Genomic DNA, 16,504 nt, shown 5'->3' on the forward strand with positions numbered 1-16,504 from the left:
AATTTGCTACCATTCTGCACTTTTTTAATGAGCAAGGGGAAGAAAGGAGGTCTCTGAAGTCACTAAGTCAAAATAGCACTCCTGAGAACTTAAATCACTCCAACACCCAAAGCTTAAGTGTTTGTTTGCAAAGCCCTAAGAGTTTTACATTAATAATGTGGATCAACAAATGGATAAGAACAAAACTTAAATACCAGCAGGGATTTATGCAAATCCAGTTTCCTGAACCTTTCTACCATATACAAATCTGGAAAGTCATTAAGGAGTTAATCAGAAATTAAATTGCCATTTATTTCATCCAGTATGATTTATCTGTTGGTATAAAGAAAGAAAGAGAAGTCTCTCAGTTGTGTCTGACTCTTTGCCACCCCATGGACTGTAGCCTAGCCTACCAGGCTCCTCCATCGATAGGATTTTCCAGGCAAGAATACTGGGAGTGGGTTGACATTTCCTTCTCCAGGAGATCTTCCTGACCTAGGGATTGAACCCAGGTATCCCACATTGTAGGCAGACGCTTTACCGTCTGAGCCACCAGGGAAGTATCTGTTGGTATATTGTGATCAAATATAATTAGAAACAGGATTTAAATAAACCAGAAATTTAATAAACATTAAATGATCTAAATCAATGGTATTGGAGAACTTTTTTCTGTTATTTGAAAGAAATTATTGCTTTGTTGCTAGTTTATATTTCTAAATTATCTTTATAGGCTCTGCTGTGCTTTGTACCTGAATTTCTACATATAGACTTTAGTTCACTATATGCTTGAATATTTATTTTCAACTTGGCTTGTCTTTAAAATTGCTTGAGAAAAAATGGTTGTAATTAATTTCTGCTACAGAAAAGCCACCTGGTACATTTTATCTCATCAAGTTTGTTTTAAATTTTAAACGTATAACTTTGTTTAGGAGAGGCTTTGCAGTGATAGCAGAGAACTTGTATAAAAATGAACAGTTAGTTGTAGAGGTTCTTGTTGAAATGAACTTGCCATTTGATATGTAAAGCTGTACACTTGAGTCTTTTCCAGTTTATTTTTGTAGACTAGCAATTTGACCTGTTGAACAGTACTAGCTAACTTCAAGAAATTGAGGTTGTTGTATACACCTGGAGGCATCTGTTATTCAGCTTATCTTTTGAGTGGGTATTTGGCACAATGAGGATATACTTGTGTGACCCACTAGAATGACTGATCTAATAATGTTGACATCATGAATCTTGTACTTAGTGAAATGTCAGATGAAAATTACTGATGATTGAGTAAATTTTTTGTGTTAAAGAAATGGGAAAAGAATACATGAATCTGTTTAATAAAGCACTATGATCTGTAAAAGATGAAATGTTTCATAAAGACCTAAGGAAATTAAGGGAATTTTAAAACAGGGTATTCTTAAAATTTTAGTTATATAGCAAATCAGAAAGTACTGAAGCCAGTTTTTAAATTTTTTGATACTAATGCACAAACATGACAGAACATCTCCAAATATGAATTCTGATGCCAACAATCAAGTCCATATATATTTTAAACAACTCTAATAAATATTAAAAATGCAGATATCTAGATTTGACAGCAACTTGCTGATTCTCTGCAGGGTGGAATTCAAGACTGCAGTTTAACAACCTCTGCAGGGGTTCTTGTGCACTCTAAACTTCGGGAATTGATGGAGGAATTATAAAATAGGGAGGGCACTTCTGTGTCCTAAGCAGATGTGGAACCAACTTAAGACTGCTTACTGGCCAGAAATTTCTCTAAGGGAAGGGAACCAACTGAAAGAAGGAAGAAAACTGATACTTACTGGGCACCTACTTACCTATCGGGCATGGTCCGTAAGTTCTCTTAATCAGTATGAGGCCCTTGGGAGGAAAGTATCTGTGCTTCCTTTGTACAAATGTGGAACAGCGACCCTCCAGTGTAGCCGAGTTTCTCGCAGCGCGAGTCGCAGCCTCCCCAGCGTACGTGACTACTCAGTAACTAGTCCTTCATTCTGCTGCTGCAGTGCTGCCTGCAGGCTTCATTTACTGAGCTGTGTGATTTGAGCTCACTTCAGGTCTTCTGGGTGATCATATTTATTTGGCAGCTAATTGCATTCTGCCTCAGAAATGAATTTATACATAAATTGTTTAAAGGAAATAATGTAATTTGTTGTTAGAGCCTTTTTTTCCACAGAGGAAATGAAATTTGACTCTAGTGTTTTATGTAAGGGTATCTCCCCCTACTACATTGTTGATTTTGACTGTCTAAAATTTACTTGTAGGAAGATCTGGGTTAAGAATGCAAGAATGGAAAAAAGCAGAGGTTCACAGGCTAAAAAGTAATGAACTAGGATTTGGTCAAAAGGAAAATAAAGCTGGTATACTTCATGTTTGACCATGAATGTGGATTTTTTTAGTTTAAACTTTTCTAGTTAGACTAAGCTACAAATGTGTATTACTATAGCCACAATTGGCTCTGGTTTGCTAGTGTACTGACAAAAGTTTTTATTTAATTGAAGGATAATTGTTTTACAGTATTGCATTGGTTTTTACACAAAGCTTTTTACATTAATGGCCACAAAGCGCTACTCAACTCTGCTAAATTTTCTTATATACTTTCTTGTTTGTTCACTTCCCTACTCCTCAAAATGACTCATTCCCCCGCTTCCTACCCCTCCTGCTGTACTTTCTCCCATTCTAAATCTCTCTGTAAAAAGTGGCAACCACACAGCAGCTCTTCTGCCTCTCACAATGCACACTCCTCCAACCTGCCTGCATGTGTTCCCATGCTCTGTGGACTGAGCATGGGCCAGAACTAATGTCTCTGCTCTTACCAAATTAAAGCCCACTTTCACCTCCTCAAGGATTTTAATCCTTAGTATTAATTCGTTTTCCACCTATCATCCATCTTTTTTTCCTTGGGTCATACCCACTGGCATATAAACATGTTCCAGTATTTCCTTTCTTTAAAGAAAAATTACTCAATCTTATTATCTCCATTTTCTGCTTCCATTTGCAGCAAAATTTCTTGAAAAACGATATAGTCCATGACTCTTTCTCATCTCCTATTCTTTCAACCCACTCCAGTTGCCTTCCTACCTGTCTCATTCCACCAGAATCACTCTTGACAGGGCCAACCAATGATTCCCTTTTGCCAGATCCACTGGTCATTTCTTATCTTAGCTGACCTCCCCATGGCATTCGATATTATTGAAAATGTCCTTTTCTCTTGGCAGACTTACTCTGGTCAACCCATTCCAGACCTGGTCTGCCGCTACTACAAATTTATCCTCTTTCTGGGCAGTCTCACCTAGAGCTGTAGCAGATAAGCAGATAATCTGCAGGTATCTATCTCCAGTCCTGATTTCTCACAACTCCAGACTTCACTATTTTTCGATTTGAAAACTCTGCTCAAGTTGGGCATCTCAAGATTGACATCAATAACAGAATTACCAAGGTGACCATATAATGAATAATACATTTCAAACTGAGACACTTTTGAGGGTGAAAGAACACAGCTGATAATTTTGTCAGGGCAGCAAGCATAAACAAAAATCTGCCAAAGGATTTCCCATCACATTTAGAATGAGATTCTGTTCCTTAGACCTGTGCTGTTCATCTTGTGTCACTCTTCCCATCACTTAACTCTGCCCTGACTGTACTGGCTGCCATGCTCCCCTTGAACAAACATTTCTGTATGATTCTGAGTGAGTGACTTAGCCTCTCTGTGCCGAAGTGTCCTCATCTGCTAGAACAATAAACAACGGTACTCTCAGTTCTTAAGAGTTGTAAAGCACAACATGCCTAGCACTTAGTAGATGCTGCAGAGAGATACCTTTCAGTCTCCTAAGGAACTGAACAGATTTGGACGGTAAGGGTTACTTGCATTTGCTGAATGAAGGAATAAAGTTAAGATGTGGTCTACATTTTTCCTAATTTTTCATTACTTAAGGGCCTGCACACATAATGCACATATGTTTGAGTGTCAATTGTTTGTGTATTTGTTACATAGTTCAAACTCCACTGCTGAAAGTGAGCCAGTCTTTATCTGGATAATACTTATCTTGAAACAAAACTTAGAAACTTAAACTAAAATCAGTACCAACCATCACACACATATATTACAGTCAGACCTGGATTCTCAGTTTCCGTAAAAGTTGTACTTCAAATGAATATGAATTAGATCATTTTAAATTTAAGGAATTTTACTGAGACGTTTTCATAAAAACTCCTGAATTTGTAGTTGGTACTCACTCTTTTAGCATGTCAGGTAGGGGTGACTTTTTCTTAATGCCAACTCATAAGCAATCCTTTTTCTGTTCACAAGGTTTGAACAGAAGGAGATCTCAGTAAATCTGGGCTCTGGCACTTGGCAGCTGGATGGTTCTCTAAGCTTGATTCCTCATCTGTAAAAGGGGAGAGTAATACATGCACACAGAAGTGTTTTATGAAATAAAACCGTCAATTTTCAACAAACTGACCACATAAATAAGTTCTGATTATTCCTTATGATGGGTAATACTTGGTTCTCAAAGATACCTATTCCAACCTGGAGATAAAACCAACTTTCTCCACCAAAATGTTTTAGAAATTTGCTAATGTTTCACCAAACACTATCTACAGGATTCAGATCATAGTGATGTTTCAGAGCTGGTGGTGAGAAAGAAGGTTGGGTCTGCATCCCAGATGAAATGCGCTATATCAATAAAAATATATCCATAATTTGAATGAACGGAGTACACTTGTCAGTCTCTAAACACTATTCACTTACAAAATAGCACACTCGTGCCATTTAATTGTAGTTTTGTTTTTTTCAAATAGCTCAAGGACAAAATTACAAACTTTATTAAAATAAATGCAATTTATATTTCAAGTATAGCAGCTGAGTCAGACATCATCTACTTAGAGGTAATTTAAACACAACTCAGAAGCTAAGTAGGTTCTTAAAACTGGTGGTACCCACAATATTCCTGAATCACTTAAGTTTTTGCTACCTGGTTTCACTGCACTGGTAAAAAGAAGCAACATCAGTCAGCAAGTTATTCTTCAACATTTAATGGTGCCACAGGGTTAAATAATGGCCTTTTTTTGGCCTGAATTTTACCAAAGTTAGCCTCAAATTCTTTTTTTGTTCCATTTAGATTCGCTAGATGTCCATCCTTTATTCCACAGCCTAAGGAATTCAGTTTCCTTATCCTGTATTGTACTATTTGTGGTGTTAATTCAAGAACCATTGGTGTCTCTCTTATCTGAGCTATGGAAATTCCTTCTTTCAATAATCCCTGAATTCTCTCCTCCAAAACTGGAACAGAGTAATACAAAAGGGCAGGACATTTCAAAACCAATTGCTTCAGGTCATGATCAGTACATTTAAAAGCATTTTTAGAGAAAGACATACTGTTCTGTATACTTCTTGGGCAAAGTTGAAAAAGAAATCCTTTGAGTTTGGAGAGAAGCTGGAGAATTTCAAAGTTTGTGAAACCCTGCTCCTGGAAAAATTCTAGTGTTTCCTTTATAGCTGCAGAAGAATTTAACAAAATAAATGGGTTTTGGCTTAACAGTTTTAGAAGCCAAATTTTCATGTTGGCCTCAGAGCCACCTAAATTTCGATAACTCTCTTGGAGAATCTTTATCATTTGCTTATTCTTCTCAATAGGATTATGAAAAATATTAGATGCAGTTGTCAAAAATCTGCTAATGACCACATTTTTGAGTCCCAACTCTTGAAAGAACTGAATATTCAGCTTCCGGTTTTCCTGGTCTTTAACAGTAAAGAAAGATTCTGGAAACTGTTCTATTAACTTGACTAACTCTTCCTCGTTTTTACAGACCAATTGCCAGAGTTCTCTTTGGGTGTTAACAGCAGTTGGACTGCAGATAATTGCTTCTGGGCAGCGTTCCAAGATACTGGCTACAGCAGTCTCATTGGCACCCAGTTGTTGTAAAATATTTGCAATTTCTTCAACATAGGTTTCATCTTCCAGAAGTACCCAGCCTTTTAATCTTCGAATTTTCCTGATGTCAACTGATAATTTAAAGAGCTTTTCTACTGTCTTTTTATTTACTTTCTTTGACTGACTATCAGTTGTACAGGTGAAGGATGCTAGAAAAGGTCTGTATTTTGGAGCTGATAGCATTTTTCGGAAAGAATAGAGTCTGCAGGGCTGAGATCTCATCAGCAACTTCCACAACATGGCTGCAATCCACTGGCTAATTCCTACCGTCCTGAGACTCCAAATGTACAAATCATACCTGTAAGAAAGAAAATACAGATTCTCTTAGAATACAAACACAAATCTGAGCTACAAATATTAAGCATGGAAATAAAATGGACAAATTAGGTAAACTACTCATGTGATGAGTATTAAATAGAGCTGTTTAAATAATCGATGAAGTAACTGTCATATACTGCTTCCCATCTTAAACTTAATAAATACCCTCTTTGAGCTTTGCAACAACTTGTGAAGTAGTTATTTCCATTTAACAGATCAGTAGCAAAACCACAGAGAGTTCAAAGATTCACAAACCTCGAATGTTATTTTGACATAAATTTCGTTTCTTACAACTCTGTTTCTATTTAGGGCATATACTTTTATACACATACCCATTTTTTAAAATGTTTTTTATAAAGTTGATGTTTAGGTAAAGCAAATACTTTTTAAAGAGGAGAGTCAATTTTAATTTTTTATTGTATTTTTTGCTGAATAGCTATTATCCAAAATAAGCCACTGAATTTGTTTTGTTTAAAAATGAGTTAATATAATACTATTTTATGAAAATTTGTGAAAATATTTTTTTATAAATCCAGAATTAAAGTCTCAGCCAGAAAAAAAAAAAAGGAATGCCATGTGACTGCCCGATGGAGTCATGGGAAATCATGTTAGCTGTGGAATGTCATAGTGACCATGGCTTATTTCACTTAGCGTTAGTATAGCATGTGTTAGGACAAATCAGTTAATTTTAATTGGTCAAAGAGTCAGGGAAGTTTCCCTTTCCTTTAGAGTTCCTACTGCTTTTATGCATCAGATGAGAAGGTAATTCATCCCTATTTCCTTCTATATTATTGTTTGAATCTTAAAAGCTAGCTCCTTTAATTCATTTGAAATTTCTGGTTGTGAGCTGAGAATGTAAATAGACTTTATCAATAGTTTATCTAAGCACCATTTTTGAACAATCCTTTCCTTCCCCATGATTTGTGATGTCTCCTTTGTTATGTCATATTCAATGTAGCTTCTGTTTCTAGCTAACCTCCATCCTTGTGCGTGCGTGCTAAGTCGCTTCAGTCGTGTTGACTCTTTGTGACCCTGTGGACTGTAGCCCGCCAGGCTCCTCTGTCCATGGGATTCTCCAGGTAAGAATACTAGAGTGGGTTGCCATGCCCTCCTCCAGGCGATCTTCCCCACTCAAGAGATTGAATGTCTCTTACATCTCCTGCACTGGCAGGTGGGTTCATCACTAGTGTCACGTGGCAAAAATAGTAGGGGAATCCACACTTCCCTACTATTTTTGCAATTCCCCGAAGAAGCCAGGTGGGTAATTTCTGGCCTTTGCTTCATAATTCATCCCTCTGCTGCTACTGCTGCTGCTAAGTCACTTCAGTCGTATCCGACTCTGTGTGACCCCATAGATGGAAGCCCACCAGGCTCCCCTGTCCCTGGGATTCTCCAGGCAAGAACACTGGAGTGGGTTGCCATTTCCTTCTCCAATGTGTGAAAGTGAAAAGTGAAAGTGAAGTCACTCAGTCGTGTCCGACCCCTAGTGACCCCATGGACTGCACAGGCTCCTCCATCCATGGGATTTTCTAGGCAAGAGTACTGGAGTGGCTTGCCATTGCCTTCTCCGTCATCCCTCTGCTAGACCATCCTAAAACAATCTCTGGTCAGCTCATTCTTTCACACCCCTTACAAGGATGTCAAATATCAGCTCAGACCTCCAGCTTCCCCAACACCCATTCTCTCATTCACTCTCAACCCAATACCCTTGCGTCTAACTAGTACAAAGAAAGGAGTGCAGTTCACCACACCAAACATAAACCTTCTGCTGTTTCCCCTTCCCTATAGTTACACCTTTCATCTTCCAGGTAATTCCTGCTCTGTGCTCATCCCAGCCTCTCTAGCCTGAGATCTCTAGAGCCCTTCTTTCTCACATATTCACTCTTCAGTTGAATCCTGCTCTCTGAGGTTCCCACCCTTCACCTCAATGGCTCCTTCTCTCACTGCCCCTCCAGTTAAAATTATTCTCCTCTTCCCCTCATTTAATTCTTGCACAGCCTCCTTTCTTTCCATTTCCTCTCTTCCCATTTACATAACTTCCCATGAAGACAACTTTCATGTGATTAAAGCCAATGAGTAGTTTTAGTTCCTCTTTTGACATCTGCAGCTTTCAGCACAGGTGACCACTTTCTTTGAGAAGTAACTCATACCTGACTTTCAAGACTTCCCACTCCCCTGGTCCTCCTTCCTTCCTCTGCTTCTGAATCTGTTGCCTCTGCAGGCTTATCTTCAAGGCTTGGTTCTAGGCACTCCTCTTCTTACCTTAGAGTTTCTCCTCAGAGATCCTGTCCTTATCCAGGGCTTGTTAATCCAAGGAAACTTCATTCCAGCTTCTCAAAATGTAATCTTGTCACTTTCCTGCAATAAACTTTTCAATCGCACTTTAGGATAGAGACAAAGTAAATGTCTACTTTACAGAGGCCTTTAAGGCCTCTTTGTCTTAGGCTGTCATCACCCAAATCTCCTGTCCCCCTCTGCCTACACTTACCTGTACCAACTCCCTTTCAGCCCTTGGCGCTCTACCTGTTCCCATCACAGGGTCTCTAAAGACTGACGGCTGTTCCCCATGCCCACAATCCTCCCAAGTGTCACTTTCTCAGGGAAGGTTTCCTGCCCTTCATGAACAGATGAGGCCTCCTGTCCCCCAGATAGGCTGTCTTGGCCCTGTGGACTGTTCCTCTGTGTGCTTAGTCGCTCAGTTGTGCCCAGCTCTTTGCAACCCCATGGACTGCAACCCCTGCCAGGCTCCTCTGTCCATGGGGATTCTCTAGGCAAGAATACTGGAGTGAGTTGCCATGCCCTCCTCCAGGGGATCTTCCCAACCCAGGGATCGAATCCAGGTCTCTGCATTGCAGGCGGATTCTTTACTGTCTGAGCCACCAGGGAATGCCACTTGTCATAGCTGCAGCTGTTCATGTGTGATTTCTGTCTCACTCTCCATGAGGGTAGGGATGGTTTACTGCCCTGTTCCTATGATAAAATGCTTCTCTACCTTTCGCCTGACTGGCACTGCCGACTCTAGGAGGCATGCCTGGGTAGATGACTTTCATGTGTGCTCTTCCCCAGCACGCTGCTCTTGACCCGACTGTGGTACTTATACTCCTATAAGTTCTTCATTCTTTCAACTAGTTTTTTGGGGTTTGTTTAGCTCATTCTCTGTGACAGACATTATGCTAGGCACTAGCTGTTTTGCTAAAACATTTTTTCATACCTTTGGATCACAGACCCTTCAGAGAATATGGTGTGAGTCAGAGGCTCTCTTTCCAAAAAAAAAAGGACCTATACTCACAACATTTTGCAAACAACTTTAGCAGGATTTGTGAGCACCCTGCAGTCTAACTATGAACAACCTGCACCAGATTGCAAGCATCTGGAAGATAGGTAGGGTCTGAGTGCAGTTCTACCTTATCCCCTGTACCCAGCAAAGAACTTGGTCCACAGAGAAACAGAGTATAAGTATCTGCCAATGGAAAAGCAGCACCATGTGCACTACAACTTAAAGTAGTGGGTAAAGCTGTGGGCTGCCTCGGCCTAGTTCTGGATCATTAGTTGTGTTATCGACTCGGGGAAGTCACTTCTCTGTGCCTCAGTTTGAGCATCAGGAAAGTGGCAACATTCAGTGTTTGTCAAGGTTACAAACTGGGTGATTGTGAAGATTAACACCATGAATCAGAGTATTCAGAAACTCATTAAGTCATCACAACAACCTATATTAAAGATAAGTTAACAGGTGAAAGTCAAGTACCCCAAGGTCGCTCGGCTAAAAAAGGACCAGATCTCACATTCAAACCCAAAAGCTTAGCTCGAGCCTGCTCCTGGCCCCGTTCTCTGCCCATACTAATAATCTAGGTAAATATTTGTTAAATCACAACGTGGGCTACTTTTTTGATGCTTCATTTTTCTTAAGCATTTTTGGGGGCTTGAAACCCACTTCTGTAAATTGTACAATTTTCATAATAACGGCCCACTCGACGAACACTAGTAATTCAATTAAGTTCGACTGTGACGACACGTATGATCTGCTCAGTTTCAAATTAACACTAGTAATTCAATTAAGTTCGACTATGACAACACGTATGATCTGCTCAGTTTGTAAAAAAGAAAAAACGAGGGCCCAAGGAAGACGGTGTTGGGGAGAGACCGAAAACCACACACCCGTCATGTGGGGCATGCGCTTTCTAAGAGAAATTTCCGACCGGCGGCGCCCCGGCGTCCACCAGCACCCAGGCCAGGCAGGCGGAGCTGAGGCAGCTGACGGGGAGTCTGTCTTCATGGTGGGCAGCTCCCAACTCCAGACTGCAGCGGCGAGCACCCACAGGTGTGCAGGACCGGACGACTCACCTGTCAGTGTCCGCTCTGTACACTGTACGAGTTCCGGGTCTCCAGCCACCGGCCAACTCCCCGCAGCAGCGCTGACCCGGCCACCTGTGAACCCGCAGACACGCCCAGAGCCCCCAACGCAGCCAATCAGGATGCGAGGCGCAGGCTACGTGGCCCCTCTGACGCAGCGCGGAGGGGCGGGGCGGCGGAGTTCAACTCGACTGGTATCAGCTTTCAACGGAACAGCACCTCAGGCCAGCAATTGTTGCCGCTGGCATTCTCATGCCTTTGCCCTCTGTGTATTTTAGAGAACTTGGAGTTTCAGTCTTTTTGTCCCTTGGGGAATGTCACAGCCCGCGAGGAAAAAAAAAAAAAAGGTAGAAATAATTCAGAAACCGCTATATGTTTAAGCTGTAGCCATTCAGAATTCCCCAAATAAGCCTACAGATAAAGAACTAATTTATAAAATAAATTTAGTTTAAAAAATCCCGAAACTTCTTTGGAACATATCTAGCCTTCCTGTCCCCCGTCCCCTGCCAACCCAGCAGTCAGCTACAGTGCCTGATTCTTCTTTAATGAAGAATTAAACTGCCTCCTGACACTTTAACCCAAATACTAGCCTTTTCAGATAAACTGCTAGGTGGTTTATATTCTGATTATTACCGGTGATTCCAATCTCAGAAACAAATCTCTCCCTAAAGCCAGGCTCAATGTCTGTCCCATTTACTGTCATATTTATCCATACACATATTTATGGCATGCCTATTAAGTGTCAAGCATTTGCAGCAGCAAAGACAACACAAGTGCACAAGACAATGGGGAATATGGAGTTCACATTCTGGTGCAGGACAAAGATATTAACAACCAACGACACTATTAATTGCAACTATAATAGAGTTAAATGTAAAGGAAAAGATGCCAAAACTGGGCTAGCTGTCCTATGCTGGGTGTGGAGTTGGGATCAGGAAAGCTGATTTACCCAGGCTCTAGGCCCCTCACTTTGTATTTCATAGTATACTGTGCATACTTCTAAAAACAGCCTTAACACAAAGGACTGTAATTCTTCTAGATTGCCCTCTCTCCTTGTGGAGTGAACTCTTTGTGGATACTGATGAATTAATTTTCCTATGAACAATGCTGGGCACATGATAGGGACTTGGGAAATGCTAACCAAATCTTTTGAGTCTAGTCTTATTACCCAGTTTGTGCTCAATAGCCTTTGTTGAGGGGGTGACAAGTTGTACTTTAATTCCACAGAGTAGCAGCAAGAATCCTGACTCCTTGTCTCTAGATCAACTTTGATCTCCAGGATATTCTAGAATTAACTGAATGGCTAACCATATATGAGGTAGGGGAGTGTTTGTCCAGTAACTCTTCTCCCTCTGAGTTACCCCCCACACAAAACCGCCATTATTTGTGGCTTTATTGCACTCTTTTTCCTGAAATACTAGGATTTGGGGTCCAGACTAACCAAAGTATGTCACCTGCATCTGGGTCTGATCCCTAGGTCAGGAAGATCCCCTGGAGAAGGAAATGGCAACCCAGTCCAGTATTCTTGCCTGGGAAATCCCATGGACAAAGGAACCTGGCAGGTTGCAGTCCATGGGTTTGCAAGAGTCAGACACAACTTACCAACTAAACTACCACCACAGAAAAGAAAAGGAAGTTAAGGAATGTAAAGTCGGGCCTTAGAACTGCAAGCCACAGTCACTGGTCAGGAGGGAGGGAGCAGGGATGTGCATTAAGGAGCTGGCAGCTAGTACCAGGGCTCCACAAAATTGTATGAGGAATGACAACACAACCCTGTACACTGTAATCAACACTTGAAACTGACCAATTTAGCTATGCCAGTTGTCTTAAATAAATGCCACCCAAAGTTTTTTCCATCCTAAATATTTAAAGAATTCACTTCTAGGCCCATACAATCAGACAAACAGTTGGATTGCAAAATGGAATTACCAGATTAATAATAGTTATGATAACAATAATTGGCAGCTAACCAGAGCTGCAGCATGCAGTTATGCAGACTATGCGCTGCACAATTCAGGGGGCTACACAGCATGACCACCCTACAGCTAACATTTATCGACCATCTTACCACATGCCAGGCACTAGAGTTGGTGATGGACAGGGAAGCCTGGCATGCTGCAGTCCATGGGGTTGCAAAGAGTCGGACACAACTGAGTGACTGAATTCAATAAACTGGTGAAGCAGATACTACTCTCATCCTCATTTTATAGATGAGAAAAAAGACACAAAAGGTTAATAACTGCCCAAGATCTCACAGCTGATGAATGGCAGAACCAGGCATTTGATTCAAGAGCCCACACTCTTAACTATTATCCCTTTCTGACTAATTCACAGTTGTAAGCCCAATTACTTGAAAAAAAAAATCTCTTTGGTTTTAAATCTTTCTTATAGATACCTTTATTTTTAAAAGTACCAAGTATTTAGAAGATAGTACTCTTACTTAGAATAATTTTGAAAAGTATTTTACTAAAGTATAGTAGCTGTTTCTTCTTTCAGAATGGTGACATGTAGTTTACAGACTCTGTTTCTAGTCTGTGATCACATCTCACATACCAAAGCTCTCCTCCTTACCTAAAACAAGCAAAAAAATTTTTAAAAAGAAAAAAAAATCAAGTACACAAGATTCCATATGTGTATATACTTTAATAACATAGTCACTTTAGCTGTAATTGAACAAAGAAAGGGAGAACAAAAAGAACTTAACACATGATACTTCCACAACTTTGGGTCAAAACAGGCATACATGAAGCTTTAAAACATACATTGTCTATGCTAACAGAGGCTATAACTACTAATTTTGATTATGCACATTTTTTAAAACATTATTATCAAAGAGTGCAAAGTTAGACCAAACAATGATGTCAAGAAAAATTCTGTCTTAAAATTTTAACAAAGTCTTTTAAGAAAGTCTAAAACCCTCCTATTTTCCCACAATGACTCTCAAAACTTTGATTTTTTGTATCAGAATATCAGTTAGCCACTTTAATTTTTACCATACATGAAAAATTATCAAAAATATATTGATGAGTCTAAACTAATTGTGACTATTTATATTTACATTAAGCAAATTCTTTTACCAAGTTCTTTATATACAAATTACCATTTGTCCTTTGTCAAATTCATTTAAAAAGTTAAAAACCACAGAAATGTTATTAGAAATAATGCATTTCAATATGTAACTGCTTTCCATCAATGAGGAATATTTTAAAATAATTTAACTGAAAAAGTACTGAACTCCCCACCAATTTCAGCTGCAACAGTATTCCTTCTGAATGTTTTCTGTGATGTAAGAAAAGAAAAAACTGCGTAAAGCTTGATTGCAAGGAATAATAAAAATCTAATGAGTATTTACTAATCATAAAGAAATTTACAGACTAGTTAGGTTCACATTAAAAAATACAGCAATGATTTAAAAATGTGAACAGTTTAAGATAACTGAAGAAACAAAAGTCTTAGTTGGCAAATGCACTGTATGAAATCTTTTCATATAAATTTAATTCATAAAACAGTATCCCAAAACCAATTGAATTGAATACAGGCATGGCTTTTTGACACTTTCAAAAAGGACCAACATTTAAAAAAAAACTTAAGCTACCTATCAAACTGGAAATAATTCAGATTTCAGATCTATCACAACAGATAAATTTATAAACACTTAAGATATGAGGAAACGTTCATAAAGGGATATTATCAATATCACTAAACGTTAAAAGTCACTTTAATTGTTTTAGACTCTTGGTCACATAGGAAGGAAATGAAAAGGATGGCTTTTTCTGAGAAAAAATCTGAGCAGAACACCATAAACTTTTCAGATTTGAAGATCATCAGTTCAGAGGACGTAAAACTGAGTATAGCACTGTGCCCAGTACAGGTGCATTTCTCTCATCCCAGAATTGATTTTGTAACAATCACTGAAAAACTTATGTCTGGGACTTCCCTCGAGGTCCAGACTCCACACTCCCAATGCAGGAAGCCCAGGTCTGATCCTTGGCCAGGGATCTCAATCCCCACAGCCACAGCTAAGAGTTAGCATGCCACAACTCAAGATCCCGCATGCTGCAACTAAGACCCAGAGCAGTAAATAAACAAATATTTTTTAAAAATTTATGCCCCAGATTCTCTGCTTTGAAAATAGAGATAGGCTCCATTTAGGAAATTATCTTAATTTACGTTGATTACATACTCTGGCTTAAGCAAGAAATAAAGCTCTAAAATATTTACCTAATTAGTGCTTTGTCGCTGGACTTTAGGACCAATACTCTGCATGTCCTCTTCCTGACTAGGACGTTTCCCATTGCCAAGACCAGCACCTGTGGAGCTTCTTCCTACACATTAAAAAAAAAAAAAGTACATTTAAGATAGGAAAGGTGAAAAGAACAGTATGCTTGAATGCTTCATTCTTACCTTGCTTTAATAGATGAGTTTGCTGACTGTCTCCATGAGCATAATGTAAAATACCACTCCCTTGACTACAACCTGTTAGTATTTGAAAGACAGTTTTAAAAGACAGTAAAATCAGTTAAGTAAATTCCAAGTTGTATGTATTAAGATCACAAATCTAATTTTTAGTATTTGTATTATGTTTTTTAGAATTAATCCACAATGCTTTATAAGAACCAAAAATCGTATGCCCAAATCAGGAAAACTTAAACTTGTCCTTAAATTTAGGGACACAGAAATGTTGACTATTCAAAGGAAAAATCACTGATAATCATTTTGTAAAAAACATTTCTTCACTGCATGACAATGATTAGACACTTGATCATGAAGGCAAAACACAGGGGATCAGTAAGATATACATCCTTTCTTCACCTCCTCCTTTCTCAGCACCTATCTAAAGCATACGTGCTTGGAGATAAGAGAATAAGTGTCTGTCAGATGACAGCTAAACAGTTCACACAAAGGAGGAGACACAGATGAAGGTGCTACCCACTCCACCATCTACCAAGTAAAGTTTCCTAGTTCCTTTAGCTCTCAATGTTCTTCTCTCTTTTTGCCTATTGCATGGGGAGGCAGCATCTTAACAATTTATCACTTACTTCATTTACTTATTTCCCTTTCCACACCCTCATTTAGACTCCAAGCTCTATGTGGCTTTTATGTCTTCTGTTTTTTGAAAGCCTCACAGTACCTAGCTACAAAGTGTGTTATAGGTAAATATTTACATAATTAGACTACTTTATAATTTATTAATCCTACCATGAAACATCATGTGTATAAATTTTTGAAGCTAAATCATTCCAATTTAACTTGCTAACATGATTAGTTTTGCAGATAACTTCAAATAATGAATACAGATTTGAACTAAGAAAGAGTATGTACCATCATCCCCCATCAGCTAGGTAACTGGAGTGTGCTGCTTTCTACCCCTCTGCTGCCTGCCTGTTATCTCAGTGTTTCACAGAACTTCTGTCCCTAAAACTCAAGTGTGGAGAGAAAAGGCAGTCTGTGAACTGCATAAGAAATGTGATAGAACTTTTGAAATGATTCCTTGCTAAAGTTTATTTTAAATTGTAGGAGACTTTGAGACAGAACATTTCTGAAGTACACTACCATCAACAGCAATAATTTGAATGTAGCCTGAACACATAATAAAATCTTTTGTTTTATAAACACTACACATGGCATTACATTTACAGGGGAGGCCCAGTGATGACAGGAAAGAGTATGAACTTAGGACAAGTTAGACTTGGATCTGAATCTTAGCTCAGCTACTTACTAACCGTGGGATCTTGGTTAAGTTATCTAACTCTTCTAGGCTTATTTCTCCAATCACAAAATGAGAATCCAACCACCACTTCTCCAGGATAGTGAGTATGTGGCAAAAATCTCACACACAAAAGTTGGCAGGTAAGATAATGAGTACTTTCATTCCTTTTACCCTAAGCTAACTGCTGATGCTCTCAAAAGTA

At 39.1% G+C, this 16,504-nt stretch overlaps 2 protein-coding genes across 5 annotated transcripts in view; both read right to left on the reverse strand.

The window, feature by feature from the left end:
* Positions 1 to 4,243: 4,243 nt before the first annotated feature.
* Positions 4,244 to 10,675, reverse strand: MTERF2 (mitochondrial transcription termination factor 2). The gene is made up of 3 exons (XM_055396557.2): positions 10,584 to 10,675; positions 4,965 to 6,222; positions 4,244 to 4,376 (listed from the first exon to the last, which is right to left on the reverse strand). Exon 2 carries the CDS (start codon positions 6,162 to 6,164, stop codon positions 5,010 to 5,012), a length of 1,155 nt encoding a protein of 384 aa, XP_055252532.2. The 5' UTR covers positions 6,165 to 6,222; positions 10,584 to 10,675; the 3' UTR covers positions 4,244 to 4,376; positions 4,965 to 5,009.
* A 74-nt stretch (positions 10,676 to 10,749) lies between these two features.
* Positions 10,750 to 16,504, reverse strand: part of CRY1 (cryptochrome circadian regulator 1) — an 85,409-nt gene continuing 79,654 nt past the window's right edge. Inside the window, exons 11-13 of one of the 4 annotated variants that reach the window (XM_088837167.1) lie at positions 14,997 to 15,068; positions 14,814 to 14,917; positions 10,750 to 10,898 (exon numbers count right to left, since the gene is read on the reverse strand). In XM_088837167.1, coding sequence (XP_088693293.1) covers positions 14,814 to 14,917; positions 14,997 to 15,068 — 176 coding nt within the window. In that variant the 3' untranslated portion in view covers positions 10,750 to 10,898. Of the gene's footprint in view, positions 10,899 to 10,934; positions 13,164 to 13,192; positions 13,872 to 14,813; positions 14,918 to 14,996; positions 15,069 to 16,504 lie in introns of those variants that run through there. The other 3 variants (XM_055396553.2, XM_088837168.1, XM_055396555.2) reach the window with 3 other exon arrangements.

This window comes from Moschus berezovskii, chromosome 6, assembly GCF_049115385.1.
Source record: "Moschus berezovskii isolate FMDL1 chromosome 6, NW_MosBer_1.0, whole genome shotgun sequence".
Classification (NCBI taxonomy): domain Eukaryota; kingdom Metazoa; phylum Chordata; class Mammalia; order Artiodactyla; family Moschidae; genus Moschus; species Moschus berezovskii.